Genomic DNA, 24599 nt, shown 5'->3' with positions numbered 1-24599 from the left:
TTGACAGGCCCTCAGGAGTGGGGCGCCTACAGGCACACACGTGAAACCCGTTTTATTGTGGGACTGCTAATTGTGTTGTCCCAATAATTTATTGCCTCTTATAAATGGTTTCCAGGTAATAAGAGTTAATTGACTCAAGAGACTTTCATCCATTGCAATTATCTCCTAATATTATACATTAGGCTGGTGCACTTTCTATTAATCAGGTCAAATGTATCACTTGAATAAGTGCATACAAAAATGGTTGAACTTGAAATCATCACCCCAAACTTATTTCTAAACACGCTCCCATAAAGTTGTTCATTAATTTGCCACCCCGAGCATGACTTGGCCTTAAACATGGAGGTTGTCAGAAGCACAGGCCTCCAGGGTTTACCTACGTTACTCCCATCTCACATGCCATGAGCAGACAGAGGCGCAAAGTGGGGAATGGTGGTCCCAGGAAGCACCCCCACCCTGCCATAGTCAGTGGCAGAAGCAGGTCTGGGTCACAGATGTCCCAGCATCTTTTTCTGGCATTTGAAGTTTCAGCTGAAATAGAACATACCTATGGGAAGGACCTTTGTCAAAATGGAGAAGCAGAGAACTTCTAGCTTTTGCGCCTCTGCCTCAAAGCCTATTTATGCTTCTGACCCCCTGCCACCACTACCATCAAATAGCTCCTGAGCTGCTCCTCTGATGCTCTCAACTCCGGACCTGAACAGTCAGCCTTTTTTGAGACACCTTCTCCAACACCCTCCATATCAAAATGGAGTTCCAGGCTGCATGGCTTCAGGACACAACGGCAGGTACCTAAGCTCTGCCACTACACTACACAGCCGCACCTCGTCACGCCACTCTGTGTCTGAGACAGTTGTCTCTTTGAGCCAAGGGAGGGCATTGGACAGAAGACCTAAGGGCCCTTCCTCTAGCTCTAACATCCTATGACTTACACCAGCGTCTCCTTGTGGGTTCTGGCACCTCTTCACGTTGGCACAGCTCTTCTTACTGCTCCGAGTCTTCACATCCACTAGCTTTCCGCTGCCCATGCCAGGTAAGATGTGAGATGCTGGCCATGATACTGTGCCTTAGCCCAAGAGTAGGGCACCACTAGAAGAAATGTCAGGCCCGGGGGGAAAAATCTTCAGAATTCACACTCTGAAGATCCCTCTTGGCCCTCTTTTCCAATATTTAGGCTCTGCTGGATGGGTGCTCAGTCCAATGGCTGCAAGTTTTCTTTCCAATCAGCTGGGCACCAGGGGTGCTACTCACAACGCTAAGATGGGTTGAGCCTGAGCACCTTCCAGGTACACCCTCAGCTCACTTGAGGTGTGTCCAACTGTCCTCTTTTTCTAAGACTTCCTGGGGTTAGTGTCTTAGAAGAGCATCAGGGGTAGAACAGCATCGTTTGTGGGTAGGTTTGTGCCTCTGGAATTGGCTATTGTATGGGATTCTACTATTTTGACTTGTATGATCTGGAGTAGCAGACAATGGGCTTCCCTGGTGGCTCAGTGGTAGAGTATGCCTGCCAACCAGGAGATGCAGGCTTGATCCCTGGTCAGGAAGATCCCCTGGAGAAGGAGATGGCAATCCATGCCAGTATTCTTGCTTGGGAAATCCCATGGACAGAGAAGCCTGGCAGGCTATAGTCATGGGGTCACAAAAAAGTCAGACATGACTTAGTGACTAAACAGCAATGGCAGACACACAGTTTAACACATAGTAAGATCAATAGTGGAAGAGGGGCTGGACGTGTGATGAGAGCGAACACATGCACCAAAGCACGTGTGTGTCAACCGGACAGTAGGCACTCTGTGCTTCCCCATACCTGGGAATGCTTTCTTGAACTTATTCACTAACACTGGGAACTTGGTGTCAATAGCCCACTGTAGAGATGAGAAACTAAGGCCAGAGATGTTAATGACTCATCTAAAGTCACTGCTGCTGCTAAGTCGCTTCAGTCGTGTCCGACTCTGTGCGACCCCATAGACGGCAGCCCACCAGGCTCCCCCGTCTCTGGGATTCTCCAGGCAAGAACACTGGAGTGCGTTGCCATTTCCTTCTCCAATGCAGGAAAGTGAAAAGTGAAAGTGAAGTCGCTCAGTCATGTCCGACTCTTCGCGACCCCATGGACTGCAGCCCACCAGGCTCCTCTGTCCATGGGATTTTCCAGGCAAGAGTACTGGAGTGGGGTGCCATTGCCTTCTCCATCTAAAGTCACAAGGGTGACCAAGAATCAGCTTCTAGTCTTTTGACAAAGAGGTCAATTCTGTTTCTATTATACCCTACTTCTGCCCCAAAGGCTCAGAGATGGCAGTTAGGTAAGAGACAAGTACAAGTTATGGTGATTAAATCACTACCCTATTGGTCATTATTTCATTAACTTAACAGGCACACTTGATGAGCTTTGGAGTTACAGTTCATGGCTTGCAGACTAGAGCCTCGACGTGGCTGAGGTGCCCCTCCCATTGTGAAAGTTGATTCTTCCCATCCTGCTCCTATTGGCTAGAGGGCTCCCAAGGTGGACTGGGTTGAAGTATGTCTTAGTGGATGACCACATCACTTCATAGTTCTTTCTCTTCCTCTAAACATGCTTGTATAACTGAACATCCACATGCAAAAAAAGAGAGAGTTGGGTCCTTATCTCACACCATATATAAGGATTAACTTGAAGTGCATCAGAAACCTAAATGCCAGAGCCCAAACTATAAAATTCTTAGAAGAAAACACAGGAGTTAATCTTTGTGACCTTGGATTTAGAATACGACACTAAAAGCACAAGTAACAAAAGAAAATAGGTAAATTGTATATTATCAAAATTAAAAACCTTTGTGCTTCAAAGGACACGATTCAGAAAGTGAAAAGACAATCCACTGAGTGGAAAAAGATGCAAATTATATAGTTGATAGGAAACTTGTATCTAGACCTTATAAAGAATGCTTACAACTCTATAAGAAAAAGACAACACAGCTGAAAAATGGGCAAAGAATCTGAGTAGACATTTCTCCTAAGAAGATATAAACTAATGAGTACAGAATAAGATGCTCAACATCATTAGTCATCAGGGAAATGCAAATCAAAACCATAGTGAGATACCACTTCACACTCATGAGTATGGCTAGAAGCTAAAAGGCAGATAAAAACAAGTGTTGATGAGAATGTGGCAAAATCAAAACCCTTCTACACTGCTGGTGGGAACATAACATGGTACAGCTGCTTTGGAAAACAATTTGACAGTTAAGTTAAACACGGAGTTACCACTTGACTCAATAATTCTGCTCCTAGGTTTATACCCAAGAGAAATGAAAACATATGTCCACACAGAAACTTGAACATGAATGTTCATGGCAGCATGATTCGCTGTAGCTAAAATGTGGAAACAACCCAAATGCCCATCAACTGATGCATGGCTAAATAAAATGTGGTATGCTATTTGTCCATAAAAAGGAATGGAGCTCTGATACGTACTACAAGCTGGATAAACCTTGAGAACATTATGCTAAGTGAAAGAAGCCAGCCACAAAGACTCACATATTATATGATTCCATTTATATGAAATGTCCAGAATAGGTAAACCTATAGAGAAAGTGGATTAGTGGTGGCCTGGGGCTGGGAGGATTGGCTACACATTCTGGGGTTTCTTTTTGAGTTGATGATGATGGTCTGAAATCTACTGTGACGATGTTTGCACAAATCTGTGAAGAGTCTAAAAACCATTAAATTACGTACTTTAAATGGGTGAACTGAAGGGCACGTGAATTATATCTATATAAAACTCTACCCAACCCCCCTGAAGCAACCCAAACCACAACTGTTTTAGGAGCTGCTCCTGTGCCGCGGCCGCTTTGCTGTGTGGTGGGGAAACTCTCCCCCACACTCCCATCTCAGATGCCCGCTTCACAGTCGGCCTCCTCCATCCATCACAGGAGGAGCACCAGTGATGAGAACTGCGCATGCGCAGCCCCATTGTTACGTGCTGGGCAGAATCTCCCCCGTTCAGTTCTTTAATCGCTCTCCAAGATACGGCCCATTCTATATGTTGTCTATATTTAGCCACTAAGTCGTGTCCGACAATTTTGCGACCCCCTCCATGAACTGTAGCCCACCAGGCTCCTCTGTCCCTAGGGATTCTCCAAGCAAGACCCAGGGATTGAACCTGTGTCTCCTGCATCAGCAGGCAGATTCTTTATCACTGAGCCAGCAGGGAAGCCCAGGCACCATTCTTATCTCCATTGAAACATAAAGAGGGACTTCCCTGGTGGTCCACACTACCACTGCAGGGGGCGAAGGGTCCATCCTTGGTGGAAGAACTAAGATACCACATGCTGCATAGCACGACCAAAAACAAAGAAACATGAAGAAACAGAAGGAGATTAGGTAAGTCATCCAAGGTCACACAGCTAATAAGTGGCAGGTTGTGAATTTTTGAAGTCAGGGTTCTCTGATTCCAGAATCCAGGCACATGTGAGCCTGAGTTACATCAGTGTGTGGGACACGGCACTGGAAAAGGGGGCCAGTGTGTTCATGGAGGCTCTACCCCACACCCCACCCCACCCCACCCCCTGGGGCCTGGGGAATCTGGGAGGCTTCTCCATTCTCCATTCCAAAGTGTTCCCCGGGCGAGTCAGCAACTATCCTATCCAACCTATTTCTAAAACAAATAATTTTAAATGGGGTGCGTATGTGTGCAGGGGGTGGGGGGTGGGTAGAGGTTACTTTTTTCCCCCACAGCTGACACTTTGTACCCCATCTTTCCACCTATTTGTTTCTGAAAACCAATTTATTTGTGGTTAGGAAGAAACACTGTATTTTAAGGAGGTATTTCTATAAACTTGCGACAGAAGTAGAATGTTACGACATTTAATGATGGAATTAATTTTATAAAAAAAAGTTTGGAATTAATTACTCTTGTTCATGACGCTGCATCTTTTAGCCAAATTTTTGTTTTTACGTCAAACTGGAGCACTTGCTAAACAACTTGAACGCCCTGAGGCAGCGCTTACCTCTGTCATGAACTGGCGGCGTGACTGCAGGCCCGTCACTGGCCCTCTCTGGGCCCAGCACCCTGTCGGCTTCCAATAACTGTTTGTGGAATATAATTATTCAACACGTAATAGAGGTGGGCTGGACCAGATCAGAGTTGCCAACTGGCAGTCTATGGCCAGATACCACCTGCCAGATGTGTTGGTTTTTTATTTTTCAAAACAATTTCTTGCCAATATTAATGAACACGGAGATGTTTAATCCAGAAATCAGGCACTCTGGAAAAGCTGGAAGGGCTGATGTCAGCAGGCCCACGCATGCTAAGTTGCTTCAGTCATGTCTGACTCTTTTCGAACCCATGGACCGTAGCCCATCAGGCTCCTCTATCCATGGGATTCTCTAGGCAAGAATACTGGAGTGGGCTGTGTGCCCTCCTCCAAGGGATCTTCCAGACCCAGAGATCAAACCCACGTCTCTTATTTCTCCTGCACTGGCAGGCAGGTTCTTAACCACTTGCACCACCTGAGAAGTGCCAGCAGGCCCACAATCCCCCACAGAAGCCATGCAGTGGGTTCTGAGGAGCTCCTGCAGTAGGGCGCTCATGCTCCAGTTTTTATCACCACCTGGCTTGTTTTGGGCTTCCCAGGTGTCGCTAGTGGTAAAGAACCCACCTGCCAATGCAGAAGCCATACGGGATATGGGTTCGATCCTGGGGTAAGGAAGTTCCCCTAGAGGAGGGCATGGCAACCTACTCTACTATTTTTGCCTGGAGAATCCCATGGACAGAGGAGCCTGGAGGACTATAGTCCACGGGTTTGCAAAGAGTCAGACACGACTGAAGTGACTTAGCACGCATACATCTGGCTTATTTCACTCAGCTGTGGTATCTATCTGGTCCCATGGGCATCTGAATCTGACACCTTTGAAATGGATGGTTTCCCAGGTTTTCCTACTTGCTCTCACAGGTATGCCCTAAGCTTTGTCATGTTCCAATGGGAAAGTAAAAGAGGGGTGAGCCACCTGGACCTGCCTGGATACCTTTCCAAATGCCATGCAGAGCTACAGGATGGGGAGATGGGTGCCAATGTCACTAGGCAAGAAAACCCCCCGTGAATACCACTTGGGTTCTCCTACTTGACACCATACCTACACCGAATCTACATGAGATACCTGGAGGGCATTTAACCTTTACCACTGCTCTAGCTTGCCCAAGATCAACAACTCATGGATGGGGTACTTCTGGATATAAACTAGGAGCCTATTGTTGGCAAGTCTAGCTTGCTAAAGACTTAAGATGGAGAAATTCCATGATTTCACCTAACATCCCCAATGAACCTGGACTCCAAGTCAACTGGTTTTCTTCCTTATGAGAATGGGAAACAAACAGACTTTGCAAATTAAATGACAAAGCCTCCCTGACACCATCAGAGGAAGTACAAGTCCTCCCATGCACATGATGGGTTCACTTCCTGGTTAGTGTTCACCTTATAACGAGTGCCATCCACCCCCACCAGATGGCAGCACTTTGTATGGGGCGCAGGTAAGGCTTGGGTTCTGGGTTCTAAAGTCTGCAGAGCTGTGGTGGTGAGCTGGATTTCCATCTAACTTGTGGATATAATTAATTGCAAATTTTAGCTCTCCCTAATTCACACAGAAATTTGGACCATGCATTTTTTCTTTTCTTTTCTACTCCTCCCAGTTTTTCTTTTAAGAAATGAGTAATTGTCAGCCCTGACAATTCTGTCAGGCCAGAATTACTTCTTAACATGACTGGCTTTTTTGTTCATAACTTTTTATTGGAAATACTTCCAAACTTAACAGAAAAGTTGCAAGAATAATACATCCTTTACCTAGATTTACTGGTTGTTATTATTTTGCTCCATATGTTTTACCATTCTCTTTCTCTCTGCATAAATGCCTATTTCACTGGAAACCATCTGAGAATCAGGTGCAAACATGATGCCACTTTATTACCATAAGACACTGACCAAAATCAGAAGTTTAGCAATGATATAATACTAACGTCAAATTCACAGTCTGCACGTCAATTCTGCCATTTGTCTTAATAATGTTCTTTACAGATTCCCCCCCACTCCACCCCCACCCCTGTTCCCAAATTCAGTCAGGGATCACACATGGCATTGTCATCTAGTTTTCTAGTCGTCTTTGGTCTCCTTTAATCTGAAATCCTAAAGGGGCTTCCCTGATGGCCCAGTAGGTAAAGAATCTGCCTTCAGTGCAAGAGACACAGGAGACATGGGTTCCATCCCTGGGTGAGAAATATCCCTCGTAGGAGGAAATGGAAACCCACCCCAGTATTTTTGCCTTGGAAATCCCATGGACGGAGGAGCCTGGTGAGCTATAGTCCAAAGGTTCACAAACAGTCAGACACGACTGAGCACAAAAGAAATCTGAAATCCTAATGTGGTTTTAAAGAGGCTTGCTCGGTGGCACCAGAGAACCTGAAGAGACAGAGGTAGAGGGTGAAAACATGCAAAAAAAAAAAAAGCAAAAAATCCCCCACTGAGGGGGTAGGCTGGGAGCTGGTCAGTGTGTGAATACCAAATGCCCCCTCCAGCTTCAGTAGTGGCTCCGCGAATTACATCATATGCTTAAAGTTGAGTAGGCAAGACTTGCAAAGTTAAGGGTCTTCTGTTTTGGTCTTTTCTCCCAGAGACAACGACCGCGTCCTGTTCTAACCACCCTAAGTCTCTCCAGAAAGATCTTTGTGGAGCTGTAATTACATTTCCAGGGTGGGAGAACAGCTTCCCCCCCTGCCCCGTGTCTCACAAAGCATCTAAATCATTCCATTATAGCACAACAATGGAGTCTCACACTCGTCAAGCAATTTGTTTTATTTATGGAAATCACTTCATTCTCTTTTCAAATATCTGCAGGGAGCTGCGAGCCACTGCAGGTCAAAATAGGATGCGGAAGCCCTTGGGTAGGGACAGAGAGATGCTGAGGGAGGCCTGGCTTGTCTTGGAGGTCACCTGTCACAGGAGTGTGGGGTGGAGGAAGAGGCTGGGGCACAGAAGTCCCAGGAAAGGGACCAGGATGCAAGGGGGGAAGTGACAGGTGTCATGCTCTTGAGACACAGGGCCTCATGGCTCATGGCACAAAGCACGGGCCACTGGGGGCGAGCAGCACACCAAAGGAAACCACACCCTCACCCTACCAGACATCTACAGCTGCCCTGTGCGCCACTGCTCTGCTGGATTCAGCCCAAAAGAGAAACAGTCACCAGACACCTCGAGTCTCCCTGCCCCCCAGGTGCCTGATGACAAGATGGGTCCTGGGTGCCTAGAATGTTCTGGGCTTTACACTATCTCAACGTGTCTTGTATGGAGTTAGGGTTTAAAACAAGCTGGTTTTTCCCATTCATCTTCAGATTTTTTTTAATTATAATTTTTTCATAATGGGAGGGTACAGAGAAACAGGAAAGAAGGCAGGAAGAAAGGCAGGGAGGCAGGCAGGCCTCTGAGTTGAATACCCTTGAACAAACTGGGGATTTGAATCCAGATGGTCTGGGCACAGAGTTCCTACTCTTGACCATTGGGCTATCCTGCCTCCCCAAGTCCTAACTTTGACAAACTTTAATTTGAGGGTGGCAAACCCTAACTGCACACTCGATTCCTAAAAGAAAATAAATGCCTCTTCAGTGCTGAGTACAAAGTAGAAGCTCTCAGATTAAAAGCACAATAGAGAAATTATTCTAACGTGTTGTCCTAGCCCTGAAGACAGGGAGGCATAAATCATAACACTGTGGATTATGCTGGAACAACCGGAGTGAACACCCTCAAATATTCAATTCATTAATATAATATATATTGGCTTCCCTAGTGCCTCAGTGGCAAAGCATCTGCCTTCAATGCAGGAGATGTAGGTTCAGTCCCTAGGTCAGGAAAATCCCCTCGAGAAGGAGATGGCAACCCACTCTAGTATTCTTGCCTGGGAATTCCCATGGATGGAAGAGCCACAGTCCATGTGTCCGTAGAGAGTCAAATACGACTTAGCAACTAAACAACAATAACAATACATATGAACGCTGTTAGTAACTGTAATTTCAAAATAATGCAAAAATTCATCAATTGGCATGTGTATAAACAAACTGTGGTACATTCATAACACCAAGTACCATACAACCCATAAAAATGGTGATGCGGATGAATTAACTGGTATGGAACAATGATCACCATCTGCAGTAAAGTAAAAAAAGTTCAACTTAATTAAAAATTATATGTGTTTGTAGCAGGAGAAAATCGTCAAGGCATATATTTGGCAAAAGGTTACTCATGGTGTGATTTTTAAGCCTCCTATAATTTTCTAACCTTTTCTACTACATTAATCCATATAATATAAAAACTTAGAATATAACATTTTAAATACCAAGTTTAGCTTAAGGAAAGTATAACTGGGAAGGTAAAGCAGTACTATAAAAACAAAACCAACAAAAGATAATTCTCGAAATAGGTTTCTTTTGCATTATTCACCACTTTGGATCAACCATGCCTCAAGTCTTCTCCATTCCCACAGACAATCAAGAATTGCCTGCAGCTGGCTACGATGACCGACACGTCAAGTTCTACAGGAACTGATTGGGATTAAGTAGCTGGTGACTGATAGCATGCATGCAAACTGCATCCAAGAATTTCTGGCACAGAAGAGAAAAATCTCTAACCTTAACTAAGAATTCGTGAGGGTGCCGTGTGTATCCCCAGTGCTGCAGGTTGGGCACTGGTCTACTGGGAATGATTCAATAACTCCCAGGGATGCTGCAGACATGGTTACTGGCAGGTATAACTGCAGCTTTAAAAAAAAAAAACAACAAAAAACCTTTCCTTCCATCTTTCCCTTCATCTCTTCCTGGAACCATACACATTCTTAGCATGTTGCTTCCCAAAAAGGGTGCTACGGTATGTCAGAAGAATAAACCATTGAGGGGAGCGTCAAGACCACTGCACAGGCGTCTGATTGGCATCCAGTTCATTACATGTTCTTGGTGTAATATGGCAGGAGGTATTGAGAGTAAAGGGCTTACCAGGTGGCAACAGTGGTAAAGAACCCATCTGCCACTGCAGGGGATGTAGGAGATGCAGGTTTGATTCCTGGGCGGGGAACATCCCCTGGTGGAAGGCATGGCAACCCACTCCAGTATTCTTGCCTAGAGAATCTCATGGACAGAAGAGCTTGGAGGACTACAGTCCACAGGGTCGCAAAGAGTCTGACACGACTGAAGCGATTTAGGATGCACACACGCATGGAGAGTAGAAACATCAGGCTAGAGGTTAAAAGCAGAAACGTAATGACCTTGTGGCATATTTTCATGAAACAACGCCTGAGAGCTGAAATTGAGATGAGCTTTAAGCATAAGATAGTTTCTAAACAAAGACAACTTATATCAACATAAGGCACAAAATTCCCAGTCACAGGGCTCTGAAGTTCCGTAACTCAGTGAAGCAGTATCCTACCTGCCAGCAGGCCATTCAGTTCACTTCTTAGATACAAATCGGGGCAACCTGCTCTTAGTATCAATACAAACAGGTGGGAAAGAAGCAAGAACTCAACTCGACCTCATCACTTGAGCACAGGTGGGATGCATAAAATCATGCTCTGACTTGAGGCTTGGAGCAAAGGCCAGTGGGACGTTTAAAGTCCACCAGAGGCCAGAAGCTTAGTCATTCACCCTCCAGTAACCAAAGTGGCACCGCTAATGGGTTTTTGAGTCTGGTGCCAAGTGGCAGGGGCTTCTGGGTCTGAGTTTGAGGTGCCCAAGGGTGGGAGGTTATGCAAAATGCCCTCCAGCTGTGACTGTTTTAAAAAAATTTTTTAAACTAGCCTTCCCCTAGATTGTTTGGCTGTGATAAGCTGGATCAGTAACATTTAAATATCTCGATCCACTTCATGTGTGTGAGACCTGATTCTGAACTCTAAACGGCCCTGCTCTCCAGGCCCAGCACTCCCATCAATTCTGGGTAGCAGCCGGGAGAGAAAAGCAGCCACGCTGTCAAGTGAAAATGTTCATTTTCAGGCAATGATAGCCTTGTATTCATCAGCTTGATTCCAGGTAGATATTAATGAGAAATTGGTATATTGAGCGCTAATGACTGCATATCCTTTGCATAATTGCAATGACCTGAAGTGCTTTCAAAATGCCAAATTAGCTGATTAAAATTAGTCTGTGGAAGTTATAATATCCCAGTTCACATCTCCTACCCAAATACAGTTGCAGAACTATGTTTAAAGATGGATTTAGAGAAGACAAACAGTGCTCGGTGCCTGATCCAGAGCCAAAGTCATTGCAAACTCACTTTTAAAAGCTTTCACTATGGCTCCTATCCCAATTCGTAGGAATCTTTCTGCTTCCTGTTTCTGGATCGCTATCTGCTTTCTGTTTCCAAGTGGTGGGGCGGGAGGGGAGGGAAAGTTCTCAGCCTAGCTTTGTCTAACTTCATGTCTGATTTCACTTTTTGGGTCTTTTTTGGCCACTGCCATTACACCTTGCTGCTGGATTGCACCCGGATCACTGACTGAGGCACGCTAGGCTCTACCGCCCTTGAGAGCGTAACTACGGAGCACGTGCCTGCAGCCCTTAAAGCCACGTGAAACGAGCCCCGCCGCATCCACATTAGCAGTGGTGGGCTACCCTCAGCTGAAATCACATAACCTACCCAGCACCCAAAGTTTTCAATCCTTTTTCTGTATGAGAGACTTTGAAGAAAATCTGGTCAGTAAAACTGTGACGCACCTAAAGTAACAACTGTCAAAGACAAGCCATTTAACTTCTTTGGGGAGGAAGGCAGGAAAAAGTGTAAATACTGTCCAGGCCTGCAGTAAATCAGTTCATTGTAAAAGGGTTTATTGAGATCACAGAGTAGATTCCCAGAGAAAGAAGTAAGATAGTTCCTTGTAGCATGGATGAAATTGTTACACGTGCAGATACACACTTGTAGAGAACTATATACATGTATATACGTAATCAATTTAATTCATATATACCTATGGAGAGAAAGAGAGAGAGCAAAGATGAAGGATGAAGAGGAAGGAAGGAGAAGGGACGAGGCGAGGGGAGGAGGAGAGAAAAAGGGAGAAGGAGAAGGGAGACAGCAACCAACCATCAATGGTAATAAATACAGCAACAGAATCAACAGTTTCAAAACTCAATTGTGCAGAATCTAACTTATTTTTCTAGCTTATAGGATTAAAACTGGATTTCAACCTAGAGGTTAACACGTTGCACTGACATTAAGAATAATGTCAGGCTGTGTAAATATTTTTCCAAAGAATATGTGGCATTATTAGGGAGAGTAAGACATGACCGTTATGTTTAAGGAAAGAAAGCCTTTATTTGTTCCCTACACAATCATAACTCAATCAACCAAACAAGGCTGCCCCCCTTCACCCTCGAGCCACCACTAAAATGGAAGTTTTGTGTAAGCTCCTTGTTTGTACAAAAGCCTGACAATATAGTCTTGAGGAGTAATCTGAAAGCTGTTAGACCAAAATTAAAACAGATCTTACTGGTAGATCTGGGTTTTTAAGACAGCTCTGTTTAAGAGGGCCATGCTGATTATCCCAGGAGAGAAGCCCCACACAATAAAGGGTGATCACTTCAGCAAACATGGGCATGGCATTATAATTTTCTAGTTCTCACCTTATAGCAGAGCAAAGATCTCACAATCACTTAGTGAAAAAAGCAGCAGACTCCTCAAGACTTACAGTCCTGGTATACATAAACCTGGGTATGATGCTGGCTTTATATTTTTTTAAACTTAAAAGTAAGAAAGAAAATTTGATGCTCACAAGTGAAATGGGTTTTTGTTGTTGCTTAGTCACTAAGTCATGTCCAACTCTTTGTGACCCTGTTAACTGTAGCCCACCTGGCTCCTCTGCTCATGTTACTCTCCAGGCAAGAACACTGGAGTGGGTTGCTCTTTCCTTCTCCAGTGGATTTTCCTAACCCAGGGATCGAACCTGGGTCTCCTTCATTGCAGGTGGACTCTTTACTGCCTGAGCCACCAGGGAAGCCCAATTCAGGATGTGGGTTTACCAGTTACCAAAATAGAGCAGGACTGACAAGGGAGGGTGTGGTGTCCTACTTTTGCATTCTTAAATCAAATGGGAACTTAATCAATATCATGGATTGACAAACATCTGGATTGTTCCCAACTTTATGCATTTTCTTAAAATCTCATCTCGATCTGTGTCCCAGCACACACTTACTGATAACCAACACACCACAAACAATGTATCCTGGTGGTCTTGATATCACGTTTTGAAATTTTAGGATGGAATGATTGAAACTGTCAAATGTCTATGCCTACCTCCTTGAATTCCATGTCTCCCTGAGAAATTCTGCGTATTTTCATTGTCTATATCTATAGCTTCATGATTCCCCATTTTTATTTGTTTCTTTTCAATTCAGGCTTAGAAGACGCCAGTATTCCCTACACTGCTCTCCACGTCCATTTCTCTGTTTTGTTAGGTTACAGCACTCACCTTCAATCACCAAGCACTCTGAGAAGAGAGTGCTTCCCTCATAGCTCAGTTGGCAAAGAATACGCCTGCAATGCAGGAGACCCTGGTTCGATTCTTGGGTTGGGAAGATCCTCTGGAGGAGGGATAGGCTACCCACTCCAGTATTCTTGGGCTTCCCTTGTGGCTCAGTTGGTAAAGAATCTGCCTGCAATGCTGGAGACCCGGGTTCGATCCCTGGGTTGGGAAGATCCCCTAGAGAAGGGAAAGGCTACCCACTCCGGTATTCTGGCCTTGAGAATTTCATGGACTGTATAGTCCATGGGGTTGCAAAGGGTCAGACACGACTGAGCGACTTTCACTGAGAAGAGACAGGGTTGCCTGGACCCTGGAAATGCACCCTGACTCTTCCGATCTGGGTGGCCTTGGAGTGTTGGGACAGTGAGGAAACTGGGCGCCATTCGTGGCAATGAGAATTTGGGGGTAGGGGTGGGAGATGGACAGGTGGGAGCTTCTGTGGGTGTAGAGAAGCATGCAGTTTCTTTGAATCTGCTTCTTGAATCAATAAAACAAAATTCTTTCCTACTTTGTGTAGGTGTTCTGGTTGACTGGGAGGATTCCCTGAATTCAAATGACTCTTTGCAAGCTTGAGACTGGAGAAAAGAAGCCTTTTTGAGACGTGTTTTGCAGCTGAACTGTGTCCGTTGTCTGTTTCCAACAAAAATACTTTCTAACACAGTGTCACTAAGCGTTGGTTCAGCAGTGCATGTGAATGGACTTAATACGCTAGGGGAAATAAGAAATGGATTCTATTAAGTTTATTAGCAGCTAAAAACACGATACTTCAACAGTGGGAGGAAAGTGATCCACCCACACAATTTGAGTGGAATGAACATTTGGCTTTAACTACAGCTAATATGTGAAACCTAAAACCTAGTTTTCCATCTAAAGACCTTTGGGGTCCATTTTTACACTACCTTGATCAAACCAGGAATTAAAGTTCAAGCTGGCTCTCCAGTCCTGAAGGGGGCTGGTGTTTCTCCAGTCACACCTCTCTGCATCAGCATTTCCTTAGGCTTATCTTTCCCTCCCACCTTAGCTTAACTTGGCTTCCAACCAAGGATGCATTTCTACCAATCAGATGCCCCAGCTCCCCTGCCATAGCCAGGAGGCCCAGGGAAGTGGAGTGGGCAACAGCGCTTCCGTGGGAGCCTCTCGCGGGAGGGTCACTGATCTCTAAGGCCACTCTTACAAACAAGGTCTCATTGGTGAGCTCAGCACCAGCCAAGAAAGACTAAAGGCTAAGCCAGGAGGCCTATGGACTGCTCAGGTTTTAAAAAGAAAGGATATATATGAAAAAATGTGCATGTGTGTGTGCTAAGTCGCTTTAGTTGTGTCCGATTCTTTGTGACCCCATGGACCCCAGAGGCTGCCAGAATCCTCTGTCCATGGGATTCTCCAGGCAAGAATACTGGAGTGGGTTGCCAGGCCCTCCTCCAGGGGATCTTCCTGACCCAGGGATTGAACCCATGACTCTATGTTTCCTGCATTGGCAGGCGGGCTCTACACCCCTAGTGCCACCTGGGAAGCCCGCGTATGAAAAATAACAGCTACCAAAAATGTTCATGGGATGTTGGCTCTGAGTTGGGGTCTTAAGCACTTCATTTCACCCCCACAACTACTCTTGGAGGGATCTCCTATCATTATCTTCCTTTTACAGAAGAGGGGGAGACTGGCATAGGACACAAAAGTGGTGAAGGCAAGCCCAGGGGCCGAGCCCATACATTTCTGACAGGAGCCCTCCCTCTTGGCCACTGTGTGTCCAGCATCACGGATGCAGCCAGCGTCCTCCTGCCTCGTTGAGTCACTGAGCCCCTTGCACTGGAATTACCTTGATGTGCATTTAAAAACTGCAGATTCCCAGACCCACCCCCCCCCCTACAGGTTTTGATTTGGCAGGTGTGGGATGGGGCTCAGGAATCGGGCTTTCCAACCCACACCCTGGGGTGATTCTGAAGCAGAGAAATGTTTGTCGACTCTGGAACTAGGGATGTAGTGGAGATATGGGTGACCAGTCTGCTGGGACTGAGCTGGAGAAAAAAAAGGGGTGTTCCTTCCAGATGCTCAGAAGAAAGTACAATGAGGGGTTTTGAGACAATCCACAGTATTATAAGACTTTAAAAATGAGACCATCTGGGCTTCAGTGGCTCAGTGGTAAAGAATCCGCCTGCCAATGCAAGGGACACAGTCTCAATTCCTGGTCTGGGAGGATACCACATGCTGCAGGGCAACTAAACCCCACGTGCCACAACTATACAGCTAGTGCTCTCGAGTCCTGGAGCCACAACTACTGAAGCCCACGTGACCTGGAGCCTGTGCTCCATAACAAGAGAAGCCACTGGAACGAGAAGCCCATGTACAGTAACTGGAGTGTAATTCCCACTCACCACAACTAGAAAAACCCCGTGCAGCAACAGAGACTCACACAGCCAAAATAAACAAATTAATAAAATTGTTAAAAAAAAAAGAGAGAGACCATCCTAGTTCAAGTCACACCTTCTCTATGAGCCTTCCTGCTTGTGCTAATCCCCAGCGAATAACCTGTTTTCCAGATTTACTCAGCTCCAGTGTGAGGCCCACACTTTCTGTTTTGTTTTATACAACTTTCCTTGATTTTACAGGTGGTTACTGTATAAACACTATTTGAAAATAACTGTTTGGATATGAAATAAATGACAATTGTTATATACAAAGATGCTCAGGGCAGTATTATGTATAACGGTGAAGAACCATAGACAAATAAAACATCCAGTAGTATAATCAGTTAAACTGTGCAGATATTCTAAAACAGTGATTTGAAGCATGGTCAGTGATATGGAAAATGCTCACATTATGTCAAGTGGAAAAATAATTCTATTTCTTTGATTTTGTATAAAAGCAAAAATGGAAACAAAAGATTGGAAGAGGATATATCTAAAGGTCAGAAGGGTCTCTTTGGGTGTTCAGATTATGGATAATTTAAAATTTTCTTTATATACTTCACTGTATGTGATCCTCACTATAAACCATTTTCATATTAAAAATGTCATGACAAAATGATAGCAGCAAAGAAAGAGAAAAAGTGACCATAAAAGAGAGACAAAAGAGCTCCTCAAGGAGCTTAACACTGAACGTGGAAAATGAGCAAGCTGTGCTCCTCTCTGTCCTCCCACTGAACCCTGACCTTCCCCTCCCAGCACTGGTTGTGTAGCAATTGTATGTCACTGAACTTGGGCCTGACGGACTGACTGTCTGCTGAATGGTGCGGGTGGGGGCTGTGTCCACCTTGGGTCATCCTGGCACCCACAGCACCCAGAGGAGTGCCCACCCAGGGCTGCCTCTCAATATATCTTCTCTTAATGAATGAATGGCTTAATGAATGAATGACTTCGGTCTCACCTCCCCAGCTACACTAGTCGTGCCTGGAGGGCCGGGCTCACATCCTGTATAACATTTCTGAATTTCCCTGACCACCAGTGTTGGGCATACAGCAGGTGCTTATCAAGACTTGCCTGTCTGATGGGGATCCTATCACGAGGAAGCCTGCTGGCCGAGAGGAGCCAGTCTCCGGGATACCTGTCCCGGAAGGCACCTACCACTGCCACGTGCCTGCGCCTGGAGGTGCCTCGGGGAACAGAAGAGCTGATGCTGTTTGCTGAGAGAAGCAGCTAGGTAGTCTTGGATCTTTATCTGCAAAAGCAGTCATGCCTTAACACATGGCTCCACCCCACCCCTTTTGGAAAAAGATTGATAAGCATGATGATGATGTTTTAATGAGTTTAATTGCACATTCCTTATGTTTTTGCAGAGTTGCCAACCAGCTACTTCAACATCCAGCAGTTCACTTGTAATAACTTTTCCCCCTTTCTCTATGCCAGGGAGCATAATTATTCTTGCGGTAACTCCTCTCTCTCTCCCCCCCTTCCCTCTTTCTCACTGTTTTTTTTTCCCCTTTCTTGGAATTACTTTAAATAGATATCTTTGAAAGGAGGGTGGCAGGCTGCTTTTGGTACAGGACTTACCAAGGACCCTTTCATCAAAGAAGCCCTTGTGACCATGCTCTGGACCAGAGCCAATCAGATCATCTCGCTGTCTGTTTCTGAAAAAACTCTGACCCTGGTATGCAAGTCGAGCTGGAGTCTGCAGACAGGCTGACTGCACTCTTAGGCCAACCTGTCTTAGCTGACTGAAAAAAAATGCTGAAGGGAAAATTACCTGTTTGGCTCCAGACGGAATTAACAATTTATATATACACACACACACACACACACACACACACACACACACACACAAACATGTTTATTACTTTTTTGCTTAAAAGCGTTTGCCTATCTAATATATTCATTAATGTTATCTGGTCAGTACTTGAAACATTTTGAAATATGTGCAAATGCAATAAGGCTACAAGGCCTGGAGGCAAAATAAGATGAATTTTCTAATTAAATGACAGAAAACTGTTTTGGGATTAACAAATGGCAGTTCTGTAATCTGTTTACGGGCGCTGCTCCGTGCAGGGATACATGGTCCATGTACAGGCCCTGATGGGTTATGAGACCTGGATACCAACCAGTCTGGCCCCTCTCCTACCCCCTTCAAACTGCACCTCTTTCGAATCAGATACTGCAGGTAGGTGGGGGAGGCCCCAGCCTGGGGAGACCCCCGCCCATCCCTTCTCAAGCAGCCCTGGGCTCAGCTCACCCATTGAGAGTCCACTGCCCCAAGTAGGTATCTTCCTGCCCTGCGTGCCAAAGAAATGTTACAAAAATTTAAGTAAACTTATCTTCCGAGCGGAGCCCTAGAAAAGTCCTACATTCTCATCGACCCTTACACCCCAAATCACTTATGAACATGTGTTTGGCATTTCTAAACAATTCCAGAAAAAGGTCATAATTGAGAAATATATTTTATAGTTGCTACTTAAGAAAAAGCACCAACACATTTTTTTTCCTGGACTCAATTCTAGAATCTTCTTACGCAAAAACAGTGTGTCTCCTGCGTGCTGGGTGCTGGGCCAGCTAGCAGGGCCCTGAGACAGAGGAGATGTGACCTTTGCCCTCAAGGGAAGGTTCTGGACACCTCCACACCTACCATCTTCAGGATCACTTTGAATGCTTAAAAAAACTTTTTTTTTTTTTTTTTTTTAGTGCTAATGTGTTAACAATGGCACAGTGTACAGATAATAGAATTACTGTGCCTTGTATTTTTATTTTGTACTTCTCAGAATTTCCCAAAATTTCTGTAGTGAATTTTTACTTTTGTAGGTATAAAATAAGCCATTTAAAAAGAAACTTCTTGGGAGCACTGCCCAGGCACATCCCTGAATCACATGGAGTTAACTCAGGGACAACAGGTCAGGGGACATCCAGTAATGGTGAAAGGGGGTCTGAATTCAAGGGGGTGGAGGGTGATTTTAATGAGCAGGGCAGCCTGAGAGTCACAGCTGGCTTGGGCTAACTTCCTCAAGTGTTAAATCAAGTAATAACAAAAATATGACTGTGTTTTACAGATGAGATTTCACAACTTCCTGAGAAGTAAATAGTCCCTCCCCCATTGGTTGCCTCCTCCTAAGGAATGTCTACCTTCTTGCTTTTGGTTCAGCTTTCCCCCTAAGTTTTCTTTATCTACACAGAAGCACAGTGGCCCAAACAGAATGCCAACCGTATTTGGTCTGGTGGTCCAGCTTGTACATTTATACAGCAATAGGTGGTGGTAACGGTTTAGTCGTTAAGTGGGGTCCCACTCTTTGTGAACCCATAGACTCTAGCCCACCAGGCTCCTCTGTCCATGAGATTTCCCAGGGAAGAATACTGGAGTGGGTTGCCATTTCCTTCTCCAGGGGATCTTCCTGACCCAGGGATAGAACCCAAATCTGCTGCTTGGCAGGTGGATTCTTTACCGTAACAACAGAGGCTCCATCAAGTCCCAGAAAGATATGCCCCCCTCTCCCTGGCTCCTAGATTCCTACCTTGCTGTGTGCAGACTTCTTGTTACAGATTTAGACTTGACCCTGGAAAGGATGGATGAAAATTCTCTGATGATTTAATTCACTCTGACCTACAGGGCTTTTCCCTGGGAGGGTTTTCTCCCACTTTTACAATTCCCATGAGGTCATGGACATAAGCTGAAAATAAGGCGTTCCCACCCATTAAAAAAAAAAATCATATTCTTTTCATGTAATAAATTCACAGAGAACGATCATACTCTGTTCCTGGGTAGGAACATACTTCAACTCTGGGTAGACAGAACACAAATCTGGAGGAAAAAGACTGTTTTTGCCCTTGCATAGCCTCTTTTCCCATATCAAGGGAAAAGAGCTCCTTTTCAACATTGAATTGTATTTCTGAATGAGCAGTGAAAAAAAGTCCTTGTAAATAGTGCATGGCATGCTATAAAACTATTAGATAACAGTAATTACAGGTTTGGCTTCAACAGCACAGTTAATCTGGAGGGAAAATGCTCACATTTTAAGCAAAATAAACTCTTTCTAGGATTTGCACACTGTCTACCATTCTGGGAATAGTTAACTCTGAAAAAAAAAAAAAATCTAACCCATTCTCCTTCCACAGTGGAAAAAAGTGGCTTGAAGATGCTAATTCTTTCTGGTTATAGGACTGAGGGTTGTACCATCAGTATATTTTATATATAATGCTGCCCGGGTCTTCCCTGCAGTGCGTGGGCTTTTCTAATTTGTGGTACATAGGTTTAGTTGTCCCATGGCATGTGAGGTCTTAGTTCGCTAAGAATCAAATCCTTCGCCAAGGATCAAACCTGTGTCCCCTGCACTGGAAGGAAGATTCTTAACCACTGGGCCACCAGGGAAGCCCTATCAATATATTTTGAAAAGTGAAGCTTCTTGGTTATTTTTCTCATGTATATAAGCTTATGGAAGGAATTATTATTATTATTTTTGCAAAAATAAGTTGTAAGTCTAACAGCTGAAAATACATTTCACTCTGGGTATGTGAGAGGGAGACTCTTCATATCTGCATCTTCTTAGGGCAGTGTCTATATTATATAATCTTATATTTTTAAAAGGTGATTTTCCCCCAATGTATAGCTAATCTGATTTCATTTTAAGAAACTTTCTGTAAAGTACATGTACAAATCAGAAAAAAAAAATCTTTTTTTCACATCACATGTCTTACTGATTTGTAAAATATGGTTTCAGAGTTCACAAACCAGAAATCTGTATCATACTAAAAAAACAAAACAAAACAGTGGGGATGGGGGGAGAGAGAGTTCACATAAGTGACATGAAGGACAATCTAAGACTGTCCTGGACCTGAAGGAGAGACTGCCAAACCACCAGACCCCCATGACATGAAATTTAAGGAGGTAAATAGCAGACATCAACCAGGCACCACAGTTCTTTCTCTCCAATAGACTGATACTGGAGTTGGATAGTTTGATGCAGAAAACCATCCATGATTTACTATGTGAAGGAGACATTTAGTCTGAAAGCTGTTCTTCACCTAAAGCAAACAGGCCTTATAAACCCTGGTTGCCATAGCAGGGAAGGAAATACAGTGTTACTGGGAATTTTCCCAAAGAATATTTCCACTGAGGGAGAGTGATACCTTCAGCATTTTCAGAGATTTCTCAAATGAGCACAAAGGTCAGAAAGTGCTGGAGCAACAGAAATATAGTGGGTGACATCTGGGCGTGATTCTTTCGGGAACTGAGGCTGGTGAAATGGAGACTCCTTTGTAATTAGGATATTAACTCTGTCTTAGAGTAATTGACAGTGCAATGCAAAGAGCACAAACCAGGAAGGGATGCAGGAATCAGAGGACAAAAGGGAATCAGTGTGACAATGAAAGAGGAGGCTCTGGTTGGAGCCAGAATGGGCTCAGCCCTGGGAGCTTCTGACCATGGGTTTCACCACAGTTCAGGGAGGGGAGGAATGGGTAATTAACACCTGCAAGCGCCTCGTCACTGCATATTATGGTTTCTCTATACCTGTTTCCAGTTCTTCATGTGACCTATGCATAGTCATGCCCACACTATAACTTTGGTTCTTTGCTACCGAAGAGAGACTTGCTTTTGCTCTGAATTCTGAGTTAAAGGAATTCTTTAGTTGTAGTTAAGGAGAGTACCTGGCACCTGATTGGATAAGACCAGGTCTACATTGTAGCCATTAAAGAGTGCTGTCTGACCTCTGCCTACTCTACTGTTATGAAAAGTCAGTGAGCAAAGGAAGCACGAGCTGCCACCTGCAAATACTGAAATACCTCAAAGTGACTCTCTAACCAATGAGGGTAGAGATCAACTCCCTACCTTTGCAGGTACATGGTATTAAATTCGTCTTTTCCATGGCTTTGCTTTTTGCACCATTCTAAAATACACAGTCTCAGGATTTCCCTGGTGGTTCAGTGGCCAAGACTCTGCACTCCCAAAGCAGGGGCCAGGCTTCAATCACTGGTCAGGGAACTAGATCCCAAACGCTGCAACCAAGAGTTTGCATATTGCAGCAAAAAAGCGAAGATTCCACGTGCCGCAACAAAGACCCAACACAGCCAAATAAATAAATAAAAATAAAATGAAATGCATAGTCTCTAGGAAGCCACTTTGGGGTGTGGGTCTCAGATTCCAGTTCTTTGTTTAATGGACAGATGGACAATTTTAGTTCTTTCACTGATCCTATTTACAAAAGAGACTACAACCGCCTTTAATGAGCCCATACATTTTAGAAGAAATGAACAACTTGAAATGATGCTTCAAATGCTACACCATGATGCCTAATGGGTCTGAATCGTTTGTTGTACATCTGTTCCTAGCTACCTCTCAGGATCATGTGAAGACAAGAAAACACCTCCAACTGCCCCTTCAGTCATTGGGAAGAGACTGCTCTCTACATCCAAAGAATGGTTTGATTTCTGATTTTCCAAAACACTTATAAGATTCACAGGGATAATTAACATGTGTTTCTCTGCCCCCTCACTATACAGCAATAGCTCTCTTAAGATGTGCTCAGTATACTCTCAAGGTGCTCACGACACGGCCATGTATAAAACTGCTTAATGCCATTACAATTGAAAGGAGCTTTACCGTAATAATGCTGGGAGGGACTGGGGGCAGGAGGAGAAGGGGACGACAGAGGATGAGATGGCTGGATGGCATCACTGACTCGATGGACGTGAGTCTGAGTGAACTCCGGGAGTTGGTGATGGACAGGGAGGCCTGGTGTGCTGCGATTCATGGGGTCGCCAAGAGTCGGACACGACTGAGCGAAAGAACCGAACTGAACTGAATGAAATGAATTTAGCCTAGGTGTATCTTGGGCAGAACATCTACAGATATTAAAAGTCATGTGTTCCAACACGAGGGACTTGGGCTAGTATTTCCTAAAGGAAAAACCTTGTGGCCAAGAGGCTCTGTACTGGAAATGTTTATGTACAACCTACCAGCCTTTATTGGGAGGTACGATTAATCAGACTCGAGGAGATCACCCCAGGGAGGCAGCAGGCTGGGCAGAAGGCAGTTGTTGACCAGCTGGTGTTTAAAATGATGATTTGAAGGTCACCAGTGTGCTAGTTTCACTGGTCACTCAGATGGTAAAGAATCAGCCTGCAAAGAGGGAGACCTGGGTTTGATCCCTGGGTTGGGACGATCCCCTAGAGAAGGGAATAAAGATCCACTCCAGTATTCTTGCCTGGAGAATTCCATGGACAGAGGAGGCTGGCAAGCTACGGTCCATGGGGTCACAGAGAGTCGGACACAACTGAATGACTAACACACACCTGTGTGCTAGCAGACATGCATGCACGGGCTGCTTCTCTTGCCTTCCATGGACCCTTCCTCTTAAAGTATAGGATATGTTGCTGGGTATTCTCTTTTTCTAAGTTGACCTTGGTGAACATTACAAGTGGATTTCAACCAAATTCCAAAGCAAGAAAGGGAGCCTGGTGGTTTCAGAACTGGCCCTGCACAGAGCAGATCTTACACAGAGTGTTATTACTGAGGAAAGAGCAATACCCTTGCATAGTTACCTGCTTAATCCTGGCACTTGGTGGAAACTGTTCTTAACCTGTTTGGGACTTGGCTATCTCTCAGTGGAAACATCCCTATGCTATTAATAGAATTAGCTTTCCTCAAAGCCTAGGCATAAATGCAGATTAGACTGTTTTGTTTGGCTTAGTTGATGTTTGAAAAAACCTGAATGCTTTAGGATCAGCCGTGCACACGTTGGTTCACCCCAGGCCTTCACTTCCCACTGTGTGATGTTCAGCCAGGCCCGCCTGACATATCTGTACGACCACCTGCTCGCTCAGGTATCTGACCTCCAGTTTACAAGCAAAAGTGCGCCTTGTGGGGGCTTTCCTTAGCAATTACTCAACACTGCTGTCTTCCCTCTGAATGATTATTAACCAGGAGGGAGTTAATTATTGAGTACCTACTGTGTGCCTGCAAGGCTAGATGCTCGAGTCACAGAAGTTACTCCCTGCCTTCTAGAAGTTCGCTCTGTAGTCCAAGCCCTGGCCTGTCAGCACTCTTTCTGCTAAAACACAGACCACCGTCCCATGAAACCCCTCCTCAGTCCACAAAGAAAGTGACCACAATCTTAATTCTTTTCTCTCTCTTCCAAAGACAAGCACTTTACCCCAAACACTAGTTGAAGTAATGACATTATGGTACAGGCTACAAAAGCTGCAGCATCCATGTTTACAGTTCAGATGGATCGAGGAGTGGGGGAGAGCGACTCGCATCTAGGAGACAATAGAGAAAGAAGAGAACAGAACACACGTTCATATACTCGCCCTTAAAATCAGGGGAAAACCAATTGGGAAACTTTCATTTTCTTCTTGGATGTCTATTTAAAAAATCCCATGTGATGCGTGTGTATGGAAACCTTCGTTATCTCAAAGATAGTGAGGTACTAAAGGCCGTTGTTGCCATGGAACGAGCAATATTTGCTTTATATTCTATTGCACAATATCTAATTACAGAGATCTTGATAAAATTATGCATTCCTAAACTCAAATTAAGGCCATTCTACAGGAGCCTTCTTGCACATACATTATTTGTCAAATTTCATTAAAAACAAAAATTAGGAATGACTTTGGGATAAGCAGTCCAACCAGACTCAGCTCCTTCCAAGATGGAAATTCTCTTAAACCTGTATT

General features: G+C 44.6%; 1 protein-coding gene across 11 annotated transcripts in view; it reads right to left on the bottom strand.

Moving 5' to 3' along the window:
- The window catches only part of VTI1A (vesicle transport through interaction with t-SNAREs 1A), a 383913-nt gene that overhangs the window by 57291 nt on the left and 302023 nt on the right, over positions 1-24599 (bottom strand). For 3 of the 11 annotated variants that reach the window (XM_025274365.3, XM_025274366.3, XM_044935244.2), the window contains one exon: positions 19353-24182. The exons of 7 other annotated variants lie outside the window; for them this stretch is intronic. In XM_025274365.3, coding sequence (XP_025130150.3) covers positions 23925-24182 — 258 coding nt within the window. In that variant the 3' untranslated portion in view covers positions 19353-23924. Of the gene's footprint in view, positions 1-19352; positions 24183-24599 lie in introns of those variants that run through there. One more of the 11 variants, XM_044935245.1, reaches the window with a different exon arrangement.

The sequence above is a fragment of the Bubalus bubalis genome, chromosome 23, assembly GCF_019923935.1.
Source record: "Bubalus bubalis isolate 160015118507 breed Murrah chromosome 23, NDDB_SH_1, whole genome shotgun sequence".
Taxonomy (NCBI): Eukaryota; Metazoa; Chordata; class Mammalia; order Artiodactyla; family Bovidae; genus Bubalus; species Bubalus bubalis.
This window is presented reverse-complemented; position numbering and strand designations above follow the sequence as displayed.